General features: G+C 35.0%; 1 protein-coding gene across 4 annotated transcripts in view; it reads left to right on the top strand.

Moving 5' to 3' along the window:
• myom2.L (myomesin 2 L homeolog) overlaps window positions 1–19352 on the top strand; it is a 135707-nt gene that overhangs the window by 50663 nt on the left and 65692 nt on the right. For 3 of the 4 annotated variants that reach the window (XM_041563196.1, XM_018263530.2, XM_018263526.2), the window contains 6 exons: window positions 724–741; window positions 2865–3052; window positions 13095–13221; window positions 15221–15399; window positions 16491–16605; window positions 18073–18229. In XM_041563196.1, the coding sequence (XP_041419130.1) occupies window positions 724–741; window positions 2865–3052; window positions 13095–13221; window positions 15221–15399; window positions 16491–16605; window positions 18073–18229 (784 nt within the window). The remainder of the gene's footprint in view (window positions 1–723; window positions 742–2864; window positions 3053–13094; window positions 13222–15220; window positions 15400–16490; window positions 16606–18072; window positions 18230–19352) is intronic. The other variant, XM_018263529.2, reaches the window with a different exon arrangement.

Genomic DNA, 19352 nt, shown 5'->3' with positions numbered 1-19352 from the left:
AGGATGCAGGCTAGAGAAGACTTAAGCTGGCCACACATGGACCAATAAAACCTATATATAATAAGGGGCAGATTTACTAAACTCGAGTGAAGAATTCGAATGGAAAAAAATTAGAATTTCAAAGTATTTTTTTGGGTACTTCGACCATCGAATTGGTCAAATTCATTCGAATCGAATGATTCGAACAATTAGAAGTAAAAATCGTTCGACTATTCGACCATTCGATAGTTGAAATACTGTCTCTTTAAAAAATACTTTGACTTCATACTTCGCCACTTTAAACCTACCGAGGTGCAATGGTAGCCTATGGGGACCTTCCCCAGCACTTTTCTAAGCTTTTTTTGATCTGATAAAAATCCTTCAATTGATCGCTTAAAATCGTTTGAATCGCTCGATAGGACGATTTTTATTTGATCATTCGATCTAAGCATTTGCGCTAAAATCCTTAGAATTCGATATTCAAATTCAAAGGATTTTACTTTTTATTAACCATCAAAATTCGACCCTTGATAAATCTGCCCCTAAGTGTGTATAGATTCAGTCACCAGCTTATTGGCCCATGCACGCTGTTGTTTATTAGTCTACCTGACTAAGATCAGGCTGAAAAAAAGGGCCACATATCAATCAGGCAGGTTTGAATTCCTACAAGAGAACACCCTTCTTATTTTATCTACTTGTTGTAAAAATAACCTGTTAAATTAACTTTCAATTTGGTTATTTCAGGCGGAGGAGTGCCTCATGGTAGGTGCTGTTAAAGTAGTGTGCCTCATTCACCTTTCACTTTTTCAAACTTTTTTCTACTTAAAATCACAATGCACATAAGAAAAACACAAATGTAACTTGTCAGAATACTGCATGGACTTGTATTTATTTTTGTCATCTATCATTTAGGATTGCCTTGCCCCACGTGAAATTTACTTCTGAGCAGTTTAAAAGGATTAATGACTAGCCCAGATACATAGATAATCTGGAAAGGGATATTCGATATGATGACCCTAAAGCTCGTAGCCCCTTAGTAATGTGTTGTAGGATTTGCTAACATTGTAAATGTAATTGTAAGTTTCACTTATTATTTTCAACAGGCAATTGACTGCTATGTATAACTGCCAACTTCTAATTCACATCTAAAAAGATTTAATTACTCTGAGAATATTCTACCCTGTTATTGTTACTTACTCTAGGCGTATAATTAACCATATATTTAATAAATACCCATATTTCAAATGTACATTTAAGACTGTGTTTCATTGCTAATTGTAGCATCTGTTTTGAATTATTTCTGTCTTATCTGGTTTAAACTTATATCTGTCTTATTTTAAAAATTCTTATAAAATACCTGTCTTGCACTCAAGAGGATTGAAGAAATCTGAAGTGCAAAAGATATTTCACATGTCCATTAATTATGATGAAGTAATAAAATATCCTTCTGAAATGGAAAATGAATTAAATTTTACATGAAAAAATAAAAGTGTTTATTAGATAGCAAACCACAGTAACTCGTGCTACTGCTGCTTGGTTTTCATTCTAATGCCACACCTTTCATTTTCACTGCACTATTAGTGTATATGATAAAAAATATCTTTGATTCAATAACTTAATTAGCTTAAATATAATGGTCAATTTATCATCAAAATATTTGTCATGTGCTCTAAGTAGTAACTGGGGTAATGAAGAATCTGGTGCTGCTCCTTTGTTATTCAAAGACAGAATATGTTGCTTACCCTTAGAATATTCAATAGCGTCAATGTGGAGAATATAAACATTAAGGGGCCGATTCACTAAATTCGAGTGAAGGATTCGAAGTAAAAAAACTTCGAATTTCGAAGTATTTTTTGGGCTGCTTCGACCATCGAATGGGCTACTTCGACCTTCGACTTCGAATCGAAGGATTCGAACTAAAAATCGCTCGACTATTCGACCATTCGATAGTCGAAGTACTGTCTCTTTAAAAAAAACTTCGACCCCCTAGTTCGGCAGCTAAAAGTTACCGAAGTCAAGGTTAGCCTATGGGGAAGGTCTTGAATGTCAGGAAGCAATTTGGGAGGTTTTAGATGGTGAATGGTTAAAGTACATGATAAATTTAGATATTCGAGTTTTCGAATTTTTTACAAATTTAAATCAAATTTGGACTATTCCCAAAAAATAGATCGAAATTTTTTTCCATTCGAAAATTCACCTCGACCTTTGATACATCTGCCCCTAAGTTAAAATGTGTAGTTTTGCATTAATATGCTTCAGTATATTTGGAAATTAAAGATTAGAAATGATGTTTAAAAAGCATTGTAAATTTGGTTTTTACAGGGGCCGATTTTTCAAAGGTGGAATTTCTAATTTATGTGAATTTTTACTGTAATAAATTTGAATATACTCAAAACTCAAATGTTTTCTTATTTAAAAAAAAAAGGTGGATGTCTAAAATTCGAACGAATGTTACTGACCCAAAAACTCAAAATCAAATTTTTTCCTAAAAAAACTTGAATGTCAGGAAGGCTATTAACATTCTCAAATGTGTCAACTGACCTCTGCCATTGATTTGTAAATTAATTTGGCAGGTTTTAGGTGGCAAACATTTTATATTAGAACTGTTTCCATGGTCGAGGTGTGATACAGCTCACATTCGAATTTACATTCCAGTTGGTGCTTTTAAATTCCAATTTGTGAGTTTTGACAGAAAAAAATATGAAAATTCAAATTCAAATTCACCATTCAAACCTTAATAAATCTGCCCCTAAATGATGAGCTGTATTTTCCTAATATCATTAACCATAGACTATTTTGTGAGAGAGGCTTTCATTAAAGGATCTACATTTAGTTATCTTTTTGAATACCCAGTAACCAAATGAAATCTTACCATCTCCCATTAGCTACTCCATCTCATCCCTATGGCATTACCCTTCTAAACTGTGATGGCCATTCCATGATTTTGGGTTGGAAGTTACCCAAATTTACCGGTGGATCTCATATAACTGGCTACTATATTGATAAACGTGAGGCTAATCACCTGAACTGGCATGAAGTTAATTCCAGCATCGTTAAGGAGAGAGTTTATAAGGTTAGTACTTTTACTTTTATTTCATTTTATTATCGAATGTGCCCTAAGATATAGATATATTAAATATTTAAAATGATTACAATGGCTTTTCAGATTAATTACTGCACCTGCCGTGGAGTAACATTTACATCTAGTTAGGCTTTCACATTACCTACTGTTATTTTGATTTAGATCATATTCATTAGTGTTTAAATCAGAAACGTATGAAAGTCCACCCTTCGATTTAATCTGAAGTAGTCATTACAAGTTAATTGCAGTCTTTAATCATCATGACTTGTTAATGACTATAATTGTCAATGGCTATATTATGGTGATTCCATAATCATACTTGTAGAGCCTCCAGCCTGCTCTAGAAATGTTACTTTAGTTAACTACAATATTCACTGCACACCATCAGACTATTAACAGCTAGCAGAATCCAGCAGGCTTCTAACGACATACTGTACCTGTTTCATTAAGAAATGAAATCTTTTTTTAATATAACAAGGAAAAGAATCTGTCAAATTTTATTAAGCTCAATGCATTGGTTAAATGAACAATATGATCTAAACAATAGTTAAATATATTTATGTGTCATTAATACAATTCTAAACATATATATATGTGTGCGTGATGTTGCTCATAGCTACCAATCAGATCTATGCTTTTGTTTTCTAACTGTTGAAATCTAATTGCTGATTGGTTGCTCTGAGCAACATCACTAGTAATGCTCACTATTTACACAACATGATAAATAGGCCCCACCATGTGTGTGGTCTGGTGTATGTTGGGGAATTCTATTGAGAATAAAATAATGCTAAATAGACACCCACATTAAAAAACACAGTATGAGAAAATTCTGATGTAAATTAAGGAATACCCTGTCCCTAAATGGACTAGACCTGTAAAAGCTGCATATAATCACAAATGGGATTCGGTGAAGATGGGGTCTAAGAAAATGGTCCTGTCCTGACCCCTCTGCCTATAGTGATTACAGGAGTTTCAGGAACCACTGTCCCTCAGACTGTCCCTATCTGGCTGGGCCCCAGCCCAGCTACCCATTTTATGTTTATACCTATTCCACCCATCTTCATCTACCTGTCCTTCTGCCATGCAGGCATTGTGGAGTGTTGCAATCCCCACAGAACTGTCATGACCAAAAAATTTAATCTTTAAAACTTCACACCTGAGGGTCCATTTTATGCAAAATCACAGTCTAGCGTTTGTGTCTAGCACTTACTGTGTTGTATTTGTGTTCTGCACTGTTTGCCAAATTAAAAATCCAGTGCAAGGTACAGAATTCAGTGCTTTTGAGCACAAGGAAGACCTGCACATGTTGGTGAAGTTTGTGGTATTCCACGGTCCATCTCCTGCATCTTCAGTATGTAGCACTACTGAATTCATCTAGCCTGACATACAGTATGTGGTAAAAATATCTGGCTAAGAAAACCTATGATTATTTCCTACTGTGATTGCAATTTTCATAAATAAATCCCTAAGTCTCTACTGTAAAGTTATCCTAAAAGAAAGCATAGAAGAACATTACCTTGAGACATACCTGTGCAAATTAAGGCTGCTTCAATCCAATCTAACTGGTTATCCGTCATGGATTGTCTCTAAATGGATTTTATATAACGTGAGACTTAAGGCTTAAGCTCTGCAAAAACATGACATTTTTAAAATAAATATTCATGAATCTTGCTCTTTCACGTTGAAGATGCATGTCTACCAACAGTAATAATTTACCAACAGAAACCTCCCGATACAGTAACATATTTGTTATACCTTTTCTTTTAATTATTCCCATCTCTATACATTGTCAACCTTGTATTGGCTTGTCTGTATGTCAGTTATTAGTTGCCCTTATGTACATAAATACAAGTAATAATCCTATTGTTTTTTTAATGCAAAATGTATGTCTTAAGGCAATGATCCCCAACCAGTAGCTCGTGAGCAACATGTTGCTCTCCAACCCCTTGGATGTTGCTCCCAGTGGCCTCAAAGCAGGAGCTTATTTTTTAATTCCAGGCTTGGAGACAAGTTTTGGTTGTATAAAAACCAGGTGCACTCCCAAACAGAGCCTCAATGTAGGTTCCTCATAGGGGCTACTAAATGGCCAATCACAGCACTTATTTGGCACCCCAAGAACATTTTTCATGCTAGTGTTGCTCCCCACTCCTTTTACGTCTGAATGTTGCTCATGGGTTCAAAAGGTTGGGGATCCCTGTCTTAAGGTGATAGTGAGTGACACCCTAGTTTTTTTCATAGATCTCTACTTTGATGGCACTAATAACTATTTATCGCAAAATTACTCATGTAAACCCACAAAATTGGTAAAATATATTGTTTTTTAAAAAAAAAACCTCCACTTCATCATATGGAGAAGGATACTACTTCCTGTAGGGGGCGAGTACAACTGCTTTCAGCCTCATTATCTCACACCCATTCTTGCAAAAAATAAAAGCCTCCTCTTTCTGAAAATCTCCTATTCCACACTGCTCAGGTTTGTTTGTTTTTTCAGATGGTGGTTTTAACTAATTCCCTCTTACTAGGTTATTTATGGATGCCCCTTTTCTGCCTACTTGACTTTTCCTGCAAGATCGACTCCAGTTCTGGGGGTTAAAAGGTTAATCTTGGAAGTAGTCTGGGCACAGATCCTTATTATTGTGCTGGAGGCAAGGACAAGGACAAGGACCACACATAGAGGACGATTCACTAAGGGTCGAATATCGAGGGTTAATTAACCCTCGATATTCGACTAGGAATTAAAATCCTTCGACTTCAAATATCGAAGTCGAAGGATTTAGCGCAGATTCCTTCGATCGAACGATAAAATCCTTCGAATCGAACATTTCGAAGGATTTTAATCCAATGATCGAAGGAATATCCTTCGATCAAAAAAAGTTAGGCAAGCCTATGGGGACCTTCCCCATAGGCTAACATTGACTTCGGTAGCTTTTAGATGGTGAACTAGGGGGTCGAAGTTTTTTTTAAAGAGATAGTACTTCGACTATCGAATGGTCGAATAGTCGAACAATTTTTACTACGAATCCTTCGATTCAAAGTCGTAGTCGCAGTCGAAGGTCGAAGTAGCCCATTCGATGGTCGAAGTAGCCCAAAAAAAAGTTTTTTACCTTTGAATCCTTCACTCGAAGTTAGTGAATCGGCCCCATAATCAAGTAAGGCAAAATAAGTTAAAAGCACCATTAAAAAAAGGAGCAGCACAGAGCGGTGCAGAAGAGGAGTTTTGCAGTGTGGGGTGGAGGAGCGGAGGATTGTTATTGTACATTCCTGAACATGAAAGGAAGCATCAGCACTGTAATAAGGAGGCTGTAAACCCTGACCCTGTGCAACTACTTGGTATAAGCCTGACAACACCATTTAACTGTGCTGCCAGATTATTGCTGTCAGTCAAGCATTTAACTTCTGGCCTTGCAAGCTCCGATTGACAAGCCCCAGGGGACCATAAGAACGTGTTAGAGTCCGGAACTTTCTTAAAGGAGAATTGACCTATGTCCAATTTACATAGAAAGAGGTCACATTGAGGAAAATGGTCTAAAGGACATAGCGGCATATTTTGATGAAGAATTCAATTATGCTAAAACCTAAGAATTGTCACTATCGCTTTAAGGCATGGTGTCCTACATTGCAGAAAGATCCATCATCTGGATATTAGGCCTAATTATGTAGCATGATGGCACATGGGGATATTTGCTGTTAAATCTTTGCTGCCACAGGCAACAAATAGTCCAATATTGCCATTCCCTTTACTAACATTAGAATCCCCACAAGTAAATAACATTAATTAAAATAATTAATTTTCCTGTGGTCAAGCCAAATAAGATTACAATTTACCTGCAGCAATTCTAAGGTTAGCAAAGGTGATGCCTTTTTTTGGGAGACTTGTTGCCAGCGTTAGCATATTTTTACAGTGAGTGACAAACGCCCCCATGTTCCATTGCCTTAGCAGCATGTTCATTGCTACATATGATTTGTTCAGAAGAAACCATCCTACCCCACACACAAATTCAATAAGGATTTTTTTTTAGTAAAGTATTAGAATGTATGCACCAATATATGGGATATAACAGTTGTTGTACACTTTTTTTGCATTGGATGACAGGCTGATTTATTAAGAGTTCATATAGCAGGCATTCAGTACCTGGTAGATTTCAGCAGCCATCAATCTGTCAGAACTCAATGAGGTAATATAGCATCACATACTCATAAAACAAATTACATCTGCAAGTAATTTGGACAAAGCAGATATAATAGTACTCTCACACAATTACTTTAGGGCCATCTCTCTCTCTCTCAGTGATGAATCTTCATCAGCTGAACAACTCTTCACTGTTCAAATTGGTTTTGGAAGCCTTAATCTTTTTCGTTTTATTTAGTTTCAAGAATTATTACAATCATCTACTTTATACATTTCTTGTTGATATGTGTGTTTGGGAAGTTATAATTCATCCAGTATTGTATATGAAACACAAACATTTATCAAACAATATGTCTGTGCCTCATGAAAGCCTGTAACATATATAGTATTTACACTAGACAAGCATTGGCATCATGCTAATAGAAAATGAATGTGGCACAAAAGAATATTCACTCAGTAAGAGGAATCAAAAGGTTGTACGTAGTCTCTGCAACAGGCTGGCTTATCAATCTTGTCAAGTGAAATATTCAGCTGCATGCATTTTGGAAGTCCACAGATTCATCTGTCCATGTCACACAAGGTCTGATTAAGGTCATTCTTTTATATAATGATAGGCAACCAAATTGATATTGATAATAAATAAAAAAGAGTAATTGAACGGCGCTTGATGATAGCCAGGTCTGTAAAAATGAAGTTTGCAGCATAGATAAAATCATAGATAAAATCAGTCCCATCTATAATGCTCCTGTTTTTAAAGTATTTTAATCGGTTCCATACACAACTCATATTTATTACAGTCAAATATGTGTTACTAGCAAAATGATTGTAAAAGATACATTTCTTAAAGGAAAAGTTCAGTGTAAGAATAAAAACTGGGTAAGCGGATGTCTTATATAACAGAACAGAACACTGCTTTTCAGCTCTCTAACTCTGAGTTAGTCAGCGACTTTAAGGGGGGGGCACATGGTACATAAATGTTCAGTAAGTTTGCTTTTGAGCCTCAACATGCAGGTGAGATTCAAAAGCAAACCTTTATGACCCATGTGCCCCCCCTAAAGTCACTGATTGGTTACTGCCTGGTAACCAATCAGTGGAAACCAAGAGAAGTTGGGTTCTGGCTGTTATATTAGATATCCCGTTACTCCAGCCTTTACAGATTACATTTTTGTCTAATTAACCATATTGAAAACATTTTTGTTTTGCACAGCCTATCTATTGAACCTGTTTTTATTTTTGTACTGAACAATTTCTTTAATTGATGAGACAGAGTTTACAATGGTGACCAACATTTTGTGTTGTTGAACATGGTTCTAAATTCACTTGCACAATTTAATTGCACAAAGTCAAATGAACTATCGTGCAATAATAACATGTTATATGCTTATAAAAAGTGCATAATACACTGTAGTGTCATTAGTTATAAATAGTTCTTACTAATGCCAATTTTAAAGTCACCTTGGACTGCCATGTCTTTTCTAAAAGCTCTTGGCCTACTGTGTGGTCATGGAACACCTCAGTGATTTTTAAATGTCAGGGCCAAAGGTCATTGAGAGAGATTGTTGTATTACATAACCTCATTCAGAATATGTTTTATTACTCTCTCAGGAAACAATAGATTATGTATATAGAGCTTTAGTTCTTGAAAGGAAACACTATGTACAAAGTTCTCACTTGTGGGTCAAAACGTAAGCTTTGGCCTTGGTAAGGTCCTTCTTCCAGGGAACATCTAGCAAGGTGGATGAACAAAGTCTTAGAATCTCTCTAAAGGCACACCATAGCAATCTCTACAGGGCTAGTCGAAGATAGGATACAAGGGAAAAGAGCTCAATTGCAAACCAACCTGTTTTTAGTGTTTGAACAGTCCCAGAAAGGAATACTTTATAAAAAAATAGTCAATATAAAGCAGTCAAGTGAAATTTTAATGAGGCTGATAAATGAATGACTCCAATTGAAGGGTAAAGATTCACAAGCTTTATACAACATTTAAGAGCCTCATATAATACCCATCACCAGTAATGTATTTATTAAGAAACAATCATACACATTTTGTGCCCGATAAGGCAAATACTCATTTCCTAACAGGCACATTCACACACTTGTGACCAAGCATAGCCTGTTACATAACAACCAGAATTGTTAAAGCATGCGCAACAACTTAGCAGTAGTGTCATAAATAGCAAAACAAAAAACAAAAGTTGTTCAAACACACATTATTATCCCTTGTTTTTTGAAATTATAAAAAAATCAAAAAATTAAAAACAAGAAACTGTGCAAAAATTTATGGAAAAATTAAACCAAAAAAAAAACCAAGATTTAAAAAAAAAAAAAAGATTGAATGCCTGATTTATTAGCCATATTTTTTTTCACAATTCCATGTAGAAGTCAATCAGTGCTATCCTTAACAATTTTAAAACATTTAGTTACTTTGAGGTTTTAGAGTTTTTAAAAATGTTTTTGCTTGTAAACAGACTAAAAATAAGCATTTTGAGGTTTTCGTATTCTTATTCGGGTTTGGTCTGCATTTTTATTTGTGCATGCTTTTTATATTAAGATATTTTAATACATAAGTACATATTCATGCTTCTTTAAAGGAGAACTAAACCCAAATACAGCTAAGAGCCCTCAATGGCCGCCCTCCACTGGCCCCAGTCCCTGCTTTCTCCCCACATATTGTTCTACTAGAATAATGGTCCCATCCAGCAACACTGACCTATACTTGCAGCATAGCGCAGCAGAGCTCAAGGCCGCCATGTGCAGTAGCTTCAGTTTACTGTTGGTGTAACACAGAACTGCAATAAAGAATACAGTTTGATTTATTGTAAAATGACTCTACCTTATTCTGTGCACAATAAAGCCCTTCTTCAGTGCTACAGTTCCTTCTGTGGAAGTCTACCAGCAACTATTTTAGCAAACAACTTTTTATAATTAGAATTACAAAATGGGAAATGACAATGCGATATAGCCATGAACCTTAGAATCATATACAGGACATACAGTATCATTGGCTAATTTTGTTGCAATTCTTTTTTTATTACTGCAGCATCGATGTGCAGATACATGCACAGAACCATATAGAATGTACATGAAATAATGTGCATTGCAATTTTGCATTAATTTTTTTTGTTAAGTCAACTAGATGACTTATTCTACAATGTGTATTTAAATTCTGAATTTATATTGGAAATGTTATGTGTTGTAAGAGTATATTTTTAACATCACTCTAGTGAATAAAACACATGCATTATGATAACCATTTAATAGGCTTCTCTCCCTAAGAAGATTATTGGGGCAGAGTGCTTGCTTTTGAAAGTATATTAGAGAATATTTTATTTCCAAACATTAAATTTTCCATCGAGCATTTAGTGTTTTGCAATTAGTATAAATGGCTATAATTTGTGATTTATTTTGCAGACATAAAAAGTATAGACAAAATTACATAGCATTTTATCATATCCTGTCAAGGTCTGGGATTCCAATCCCAATTAAAAAGCAATATTATTTTTAGTGTGTAAATATGTTTAAAACATTATAAAATACCTTAATATCTGACATGTCTTTATATTTAAATATCAGACTCAAAAAATCAGCTTTGCATTACATTATAATTGGGAGTTTTAAAATGCACCTCTTATTAGTCGGTTTGCTTTATTGCAAAAGTTGGCATGTGTGACCAATTTTCCCTGATTAGTAGCCCTGTGTATGATTAGCGTTCAACACTTGTTTTGGGAACAGAAACACTGGGTTTTGTGCCAAAGTCCTCAGAGAAGGAAAATAAATACATTGTCAGTCCTGAGCTGCATAAACTAAGGAGGGTTATATAAGAATAAAGAATAAAGACAGCTGCATGAATCATTCTATACATCCTCATTGTATATATTTTTACAGAAAGCTGACCAAATGTGTACAAGGTCCATATATAATGTATACTTTACTCTGTTTTCTAGAGCACACAATATCAGGGCTTTCAATGTAACATTGTCACATACTTCCATGATGACATACAATAAATTCAATATACTAGTTCCTTGTAGCTGTTACAAGCTATGATTAAGTATGAATATCTCATTATCATATACGTGTCAATGTCATGCAACAAGATGGTTAACATAAACTGTTGCTAAAGGAAAGTATTCTCATTCTATTAATTACCAAAGAGACAGACACCTGTCTATAATATCAAAGGAGATTTATTACATGGCAACAACTGCCACTAAGAAAGAACAAAGAGTTAAAGGGATTCTGTCATGATTTTTATGATATCGTTTTTATTACTAAATTACACTGTGTACTTTGCAAGTAATTCATTCTACTATATAAAATATTACTATTGAACCAATAAATGTATTTTTTATCTGTAATATGCAGCCATCTCAAGTCATTTTACCTGATCCTGTGCATTCAGAAGAGCTAGCACATCATTATGGAACTGCTTTCAGATAAGCTATTGTTTCTCCTACTCAATGTAACTGAAGGAGTCATGAATTGGGTTAATTGGACTTGGATTTTAACTATTGATTGCTGTTCTCATATCTACCACTATGTGGGGCAGGGGAGCATTTTTTGCTACTAGTAATGGGCGAATTTATTCGGCAGGCATGGATTGCAGCAAATTTCTGGATTTCGTCTACTGCAAATTGTTTTTTTTTTAAACTGCCGCAAAAATTGGGTGTGAACAATTTGCTGCAAAAAAAAAAATTGTTGCTCATCAAAATTGTTGCTTGTCAATATTATTTGGATGCCCATTGACTTTAATGCATTTGGACAAAAGAGTTGCATGTATAAAAATTGTCGCTTGTGTCAAATTTTTGCCGAACCAAAATGGGACAGATTCTCCCATCACTACTTGTTACCTTCACATTGTTCTGTTGATAGGCTTCTGGGGAAAAGGGAGGGGTTTGATATCACTCAAACTTGCAGTGCAACAGTAAAGAGTGACTGACGTTTATCAGAGCAGAAGTCACATGACTGGGGCACCTGCAAAACTAACAATATGTCTAGCCCAATGTCAAATTAAATATGAAAAACCGGTTTGCCCTTTTTAAAAATAGATTTCAATGCAGGATTCTGCTGTTTATGTACTTTCTTGGTTTCAACATACACACTGCTAAATGCTAACTTTAAAAACTATTTGAAAAAAATATATATATTTTAGAATGGTAATAAATAGTGGGCTTGTAAAACTGTCATACTTTATCAATTATGGGACCATGGGTTTAGAAACCTGTTTGGACCTTAGATTGTTTCACTAGAAATAAATATACTAACACACCAATATAAGCTTTAGAAAGAAAAATAACAAATAAATGGCCATCTATTACAACAGAATAACATTTGCACAAGGTCAAAGTCGTATCAGGACTGCACCTGCCAGTTGACTTATAGTTCCTACAATGATCATCTACTAATGGCTTACTCACTGGGGCATTCTAATGGGACAGTTTTCTGGTACTGGCACTCTAAGGAGCCGTGTTGCTAACTTCCTGGGCATCTTGGCAAATGGTTGGCCATTGATAAGTCCTTATGTGTATCATTGGAGCTCCACATCTCTTCTTCTGGCAAAGCTCAAGAAGAGAACATTATTCCCTGTCTCTTTATAGCGTCTGGTTCTTTCTGCTCTCTTTTGGAACTACATCTAGTTTCATCTTAGGTCCTCCTATCTTTCTAGCAGTCCCTTGCTGCTCCTAGGATCCCTCAGGTTGCAGTTCTGTCCTCTGGTTCTCTGGATTGTGTTTCTAATTACTTCACTTGAAGCTAGGGCTGTAAATAGGGGACTGAAGTGCCATGCCAAGTTACTGTAATACATAGGATAAATGGAAATAGATCAGATTCAATATAAATAAATGTGTACTTCTTTAAAAAATGCAATAATGTACTTACACAGATTGTTGGTATTGCTTCCTATAGGTTGAGGACCTTGTAGAGGGTGCTTTCTATGAATATAAAATTGCAGCAAGCAACCTTGCAGGCCTTGGTCTTCCATCTGATCCAAGTGAGCACTTTAAGTGCGAGGCATGGACAATGCCAGAGCCAGGTAAAATGGTCCTTAAAATATAAATAAAAGTGTATATACTGTAGTAGGAAATTGTAAATAATACTTGGAAATATTGATAAAGATCCAATTTTTATTGATCATTGGAAATGTCAACATGTCCCTGTTTAGTTTATCTTATTTTATAAACCCTGTACAGTGTGAAAGCTTAATAAAGTTAACCAATGTGGTAGTTGCAGTCTTTGACACAGAGAGGGAGCTGTGTATACATTTGTAAATGAAGATCACAGTTTTTATCAGTAAGAGCCAGAATCTGTTTTATAAAGAGAAGATGAAACCAGTGTGGAATACTAATTGAGTAACAATATACATTTATTATTACATGTTTTACTTCCATTCCTTTTGTTTCTGTAATGCCGTAATTGAAAGTAGATATTAACTATTCTACTGACTTACTTTATTTAATCCTTTAAATAATGACTTTCCTCAGATTGTACAGTGCAGGCCTGTGCTGAGCTTTAGTTAGAATTAATACTATAAATTGCAGTTTACTTGAGCAGAGTGTAAATATATATACTCATTATTTGGATGGGGACTTTATACAAATTGATGATTGGGCAAAACAGTAAATTAAAATACTCATTGTACCTTGGTTGGAGTGAGAGAAAAGAGGATCCCTCTATATGCCTTCCCCCTTTGGAGTTGCAATGGCACAATGTAGTCCCACATGCCTTTCTTTGCTTCTACTACGTTATCTGAGCAACCAAATTCTGGTCAAACCAGTTGCTAGCAATTATGGGGCTACTTAAAGGAACAGTAACACCCAAAAAATCAAAGTGTTTTAAAGTAATGAAAATATCCTATACTGTTGCTCTGCACTGGTAAAACTCATCTGTTTTCTTCAGAAACACTACTATAGTTCATATAAACAAGCTGCTGTGTAGCAATGATGCAAATGCTATATGGCACAGGATAAATAGTGGATAATAGATAACACCATTATGTTCTACAGAGCTTATCTGCTATCTGCTGTGTAACCTGAGTTTTTCTCATTTGAATGGCTGTCCCCTTGGCTACACAGTAGCTTATTTATATAAGCAATTGTAGTGTTTCTGATGCAAACACAGCAGTTTTACCAGAGCAGGGCAACACTGTATTATATTTTTATTACTTTAAAACACTTTATTTTATTCCTTTAATATACTGTTTATAGATAAATCCCTTATTCCCTTTCAGACCATCTAAACCCGATTCCCACATACATGGACACCCCAAAAAATGAGAGTAAAATAATTCAAGGGTGTGTTATGACTCAGATACGCAGAGACTTTGACTTCAAGAAGGGCTACTTCTACTTATCACTGTGAGAGTGACACTAGAGACAGTTAGTACAATGTCATTCTGTTCATGTAATATGTTTATATGTATATATGGAAAGACAATTCATATTTTTCAAGATCAACGGGCAGTTCATACAATCACAACATGAATAGCGGGCACAACGAAGTAATATGGGGTTAATGCAGCACAAAGCCAAATATGGAAGCAAAAAGTTAGGGCTGGCAAGGTCAGGCAGGCAAGAGTCAATGCAGGAACAGAACAGCAAAGGAGCTCTTACCACTGTCAGTAACCACCGGGAATGGTGTTTTGTGGGCATGCAATATTTGTCTGCTTGTTGATGTCACCGAGCTGCACCAACTTAACACTCAAAGCAAATGGGAACAGGAATATACATGACCTTACAACTAAGAGCTCTGTGGATACCCTAGCCAATAAGTAGAATTTGTGTTTTTTTTCCACTGAAGTATTATCAAAATAGATTGCATTTTTAGGGAATTCATAATAAAAAAATTCACTGGACCTAGTTTCCAGAAACAGTTGAGAAGAATACTGAAGATGTTTTTAGAAATGTATGTATAAGGAAGCTTATTGAAAGGCAGCGTGGGTATGATATCTGAACAGGGAGAACAAGCTTAGGCCTGACTGATATGATCACAGAGTGGGAGAAAATAATTTATTAGCAATCTGTTTATATTTTAAGGCCCTGCATATGATCTGACATTCTGTGAGGTGAGGAATTCATCTCTGGTTATACTTTGGAAAGCACCCATTTATTCAGGCAAGAGTCCTGTTTCTGGATATTTTGTGGAATACAGAGAAGTAGAATCAGAGGAATGGACACGTGTAAATAAGTCTGCAACAGCAAACCGCTACCTAAAGGTAAGAGCTGAACCAAAGGGGAAATAAAAATTAAGAGGACTTGTGAAAATCACTGGAGTCCCCAGTTTGATATTTGAGAAATCTTGCCCTGTGTTTTTGTTTTTAAATAATATTGTTCTTTTAATACACTGGCTTTCTATTCTTTAGAATTTTTAAAAATAGTTTAGCCAATTTACTAGTTCATTTGCCAATTCTAAGCTGGTGAAACTCATTGAAACATATGGTAATGTGTAACTGATCTGTTGCCAGAGACTTGGGAGGTTTTTTATTAAAACTTATTTTTTTTCTAATTTTTCTAAAGAAAAAAATTCAACCAAACTCCCAACCATGAATTGCCTTAATTTACTAAAAAAGTGAAAAAGCATGTGAGGCAAACGTTGCGACAAACTCATGCAACAATTCAAATTGTGCTACTTTTTCGAATTGTTGCTCAAAAACCACAAATTTTTGGGATTGTCGCACAAAAGCCACTGGCAAAATGCCCTAAACCCTCGAAGATCATGAAGGCAAAAACATCTTACAATTGTAAAAGGGACATCTGCCATTGACTGTGTGTTACAGGTTTTAGCTGGAGTATTTTTAGATTTGGATTTGTCGCAGTTTTGTTGCATAATAAATCCCAAAAAAGTTGCACTTTTTTTCTCTTTTATGAAATTTTTGAGACAAAATAAAAAAAAAAAAACAGAAAAATTTGACTCTTAATAAATGTTTCTATACAGGCCCTCTCCCCATTTATACTGCTTATTTAGAGTTTTTCGCATTTACTTTTGGAGCCATTTTTTAAGGATATAACTAATCTTAGGCATTTGCAGTGATGATCTAAATTAAATATGTAGCAGATTGTTTCATTTATATGCATGTTTTTGATTGACAAACTGCACCTATGAGGTTCATTTCTGATGAAATGAAATTATTTTTACTATTGAAAAAATAACCTATTCAAAAATAAATAAATGATAGGAGGTAGCAGGCTGTCTTTTTCTTTTATCCCTAAAAGGGGAAAATCAGGTCTGTAGGTCTTGTGTATGTTTTTTTGATCTTACCTAGAACAAATCTAAAACATATATGTCCTATATCTTTGTCATTCCAAGGCGACCGGTTTGGAAGAAGGAAAGACATATGTTTTCCATATCCTGGCTGTGAATGCTTCAGGAACTGGTAAAGCCTCTGATGTGTCAGAACCAGTTCTGTTAGAGGCACGAGCAGGTAAATATATGCATTTTTTATTTATTAGCTTTACAATTTATTAGTAGATTATGCAACAAAGACTTAAGCCCATTTTGGGAACTGCTGTTTTTAGCATACAGTATATATTTACAAGACTTCTTTTTACAACTCATTCTATTCTTTTATATGTATGTGGTAAGTCACTATCATGCCTGTGTATGTAAGTAAAAAAAAAAACATGAATGATTTACATGGGAGAAGCCAGTATTCTACACCAAGGGACATCTATGCCTCAACCCCAGTTATCTCCTAATGCCACAGGCTGTGTAATCCAATCATTAGGACCAAAGGTCATATAACTGTATCATGTGCAATCTGTACAGTATGGGCATTGATCCAGTCATGCAGTCACTGAACTGTGTGATCTTATCACTTGAAAAGTGCATTTCCTTTCATCTTCCTGTGCAAGTGAACTTCTGTAAGCAATGATTGACACCACTGAGAACATTTCTATTTCTATGGACTGATAGAATTTCATAACATCGTGACTAATGTGATAAAGTTACACGAGGCAGTGTTCCTTGATACCTGTTTTTAATTGTAAGAAGTTTGGTGACAACCGTTGCATGAACAGAGTTGATGCAGCATTATAAAATGCTGATAGGAAGCATACATTGAAGGTAATAGTTATAAAGAACAGGATGAAGTGCCTTCATCATTTTTCATTTCTTTTTAGTTCCATCTGACTCCATAAACAGTAATACACATGTTATTAGCAGATATCATGTCAGCTAAACCTTAATATTTCCATATTCCATATTTTTCAATAATATGAATAATAAATAATATGGTATTTGCAACTGTCATTTCTGATAATCAATAATAATTGGTGGGTATAGCTCATCATATCTAATAATGTGTGGCTATACAATTAAATTATTAATAGAAGCTATTAGACATTAACATCCAGACACTTTTAATCGCTAGATGACAGATTCTGATTAAGATATTGGTACTCAGTCAGTATTAGCTGCCAATTCTGACATTAGTTCTTGAAAAGATATAACAGATGCTGAAAAATGTTTTATTGCTCCTGGCAAGTTCTTGTTAGAAAAGCGTAAACTGGACAAAAAAAAAGGTCCTCTGTAAAACTGTAATATCATTCACATCATGAATATTCAGTTATTTCTTCCAATTAAATCTATAATAGGAGCTTCAATGTACAGTAAGGAGAATATAGAGTAAAATATTGATGTTGAAACTGCATGCTGGGGACAATTCACAGCTTGCTTGAACATCTAGTGCTGAGCAGTTTGATAGCTCTCTTGTGTCTGGTAATATTATCTTCATGGAGATTTCCGCTACGCTGTAAAAGGCCTCCTCCATCTTTTTTTAAATGGGAACTTCTGTGGCCTCACTAAGGAAAAACTGAGGGGAAAGAACAGGAAAGAAAACAAACAATCTGCAGTTTTTCAACATTAGCTAATTTTATCTTTTAAATGATAGGAGTGAAGGAGATCACTGCAGGTGTGGATGAAGAAGGCAGCATTTATCTTGATTACAGCTGCTCTGAAATGACAGAAGCATCTCAGTTTAAATGGTGCAAATCTTATGAAGAGATTGACGATGAAGCCAAATTCAAAGTTGAAAGCATTGGAGAAAAGTATGTTTCTGAATGATCTATTATCTTTGCTTGGAGTGAACAACATGCAATTACTTCTTTTGAATCTGAGGTTTTTAAGGGGGGCCTAAATCCACCCCAGAGAAAACAGAAACTGCTATATTTAAATAACACAGAGCATATTACCATATTGACTGAAAAATAAGAAAACAAATGTTTTGTCAATATTGTCTCGTAACACTAATTTTCTTTAATAATCTTTGAAATTAATCATACATTTTGTAAGCAAATTATGCCAGTTTTGCAGTTTATATTACTGTGTTAAAATAGTGTCTAGCATCAATACTTTAAATAAGGTACAAAGTGCTGTACAGACAAGCCCTTTATTTGCACATTGCATTGATCAGTTGTAAAGTCCAGGCAGAATGTGATATTTTTAGCAGCAATTAAATTAAGTCAAAATGGAAAGCATGTGAAATAATGCCAATGCTCTGCCTATGTAACTTCAATAATTATGCAGATTCATTTTTTCTCAATTTACAAGTGGGTGGGAAAGAGCTTTACCTATATTCGGCGCATAACTTACATGTAAGGGCCAATTTATTAAAACTCAAATTGTTCTGGTCGAGTTTATAAAGGGAAAAATGTGAATTTTTAGAGAAAAAAAGCCCTCAATTGTTTAGAGATTTATTATACCCCAAAACTGCTGAAATCCGAATTTGAAAATACTCCATCTCAAACCTGTCGAGGTCATGTAGAAGGAAATGGCGAAAATTCGATGAAGCGGAGTTTCAGAGCATCAATTTGAAAAAGTCGTATGATTCGATTGACGCTTGTTTTGTTGCAACCTTTTTTACGCACTGACTTTTTGGAGAAGAATTATTGATAAATGAGTTCAATTAATGGATGGGAGTTAAGTCAACTTTGTTTTAATAAAAAAAAAATATGATAAACTTAAGTTTTAGTAAATAACCCCCTAGTGATAGATAATTTTGTGGTGGCCAAATGTACACTATACCGGGGAAACAGGGGAATTGTGACATTTTTTTTTCACACTTTAGAATTTTAGGGCCCCCCTTAGTAGGTTTTTTGCTTCTTGTGATAAACGTTGGAAGTGCTTCTTTAAATGGATTCTGGCAGATGGTCTTTCCATAATGTGGAGCTT

The sequence above is a fragment of the Xenopus laevis genome, chromosome 5L (genome assembly GCF_017654675.1).
Source record: "Xenopus laevis strain J_2021 chromosome 5L, Xenopus_laevis_v10.1, whole genome shotgun sequence".
Lineage (NCBI taxonomy): Eukaryota > Metazoa > Chordata > Amphibia > Anura > Pipidae > Xenopus > Xenopus laevis.
This window is presented reverse-complemented; position numbering and strand designations above follow the sequence as displayed.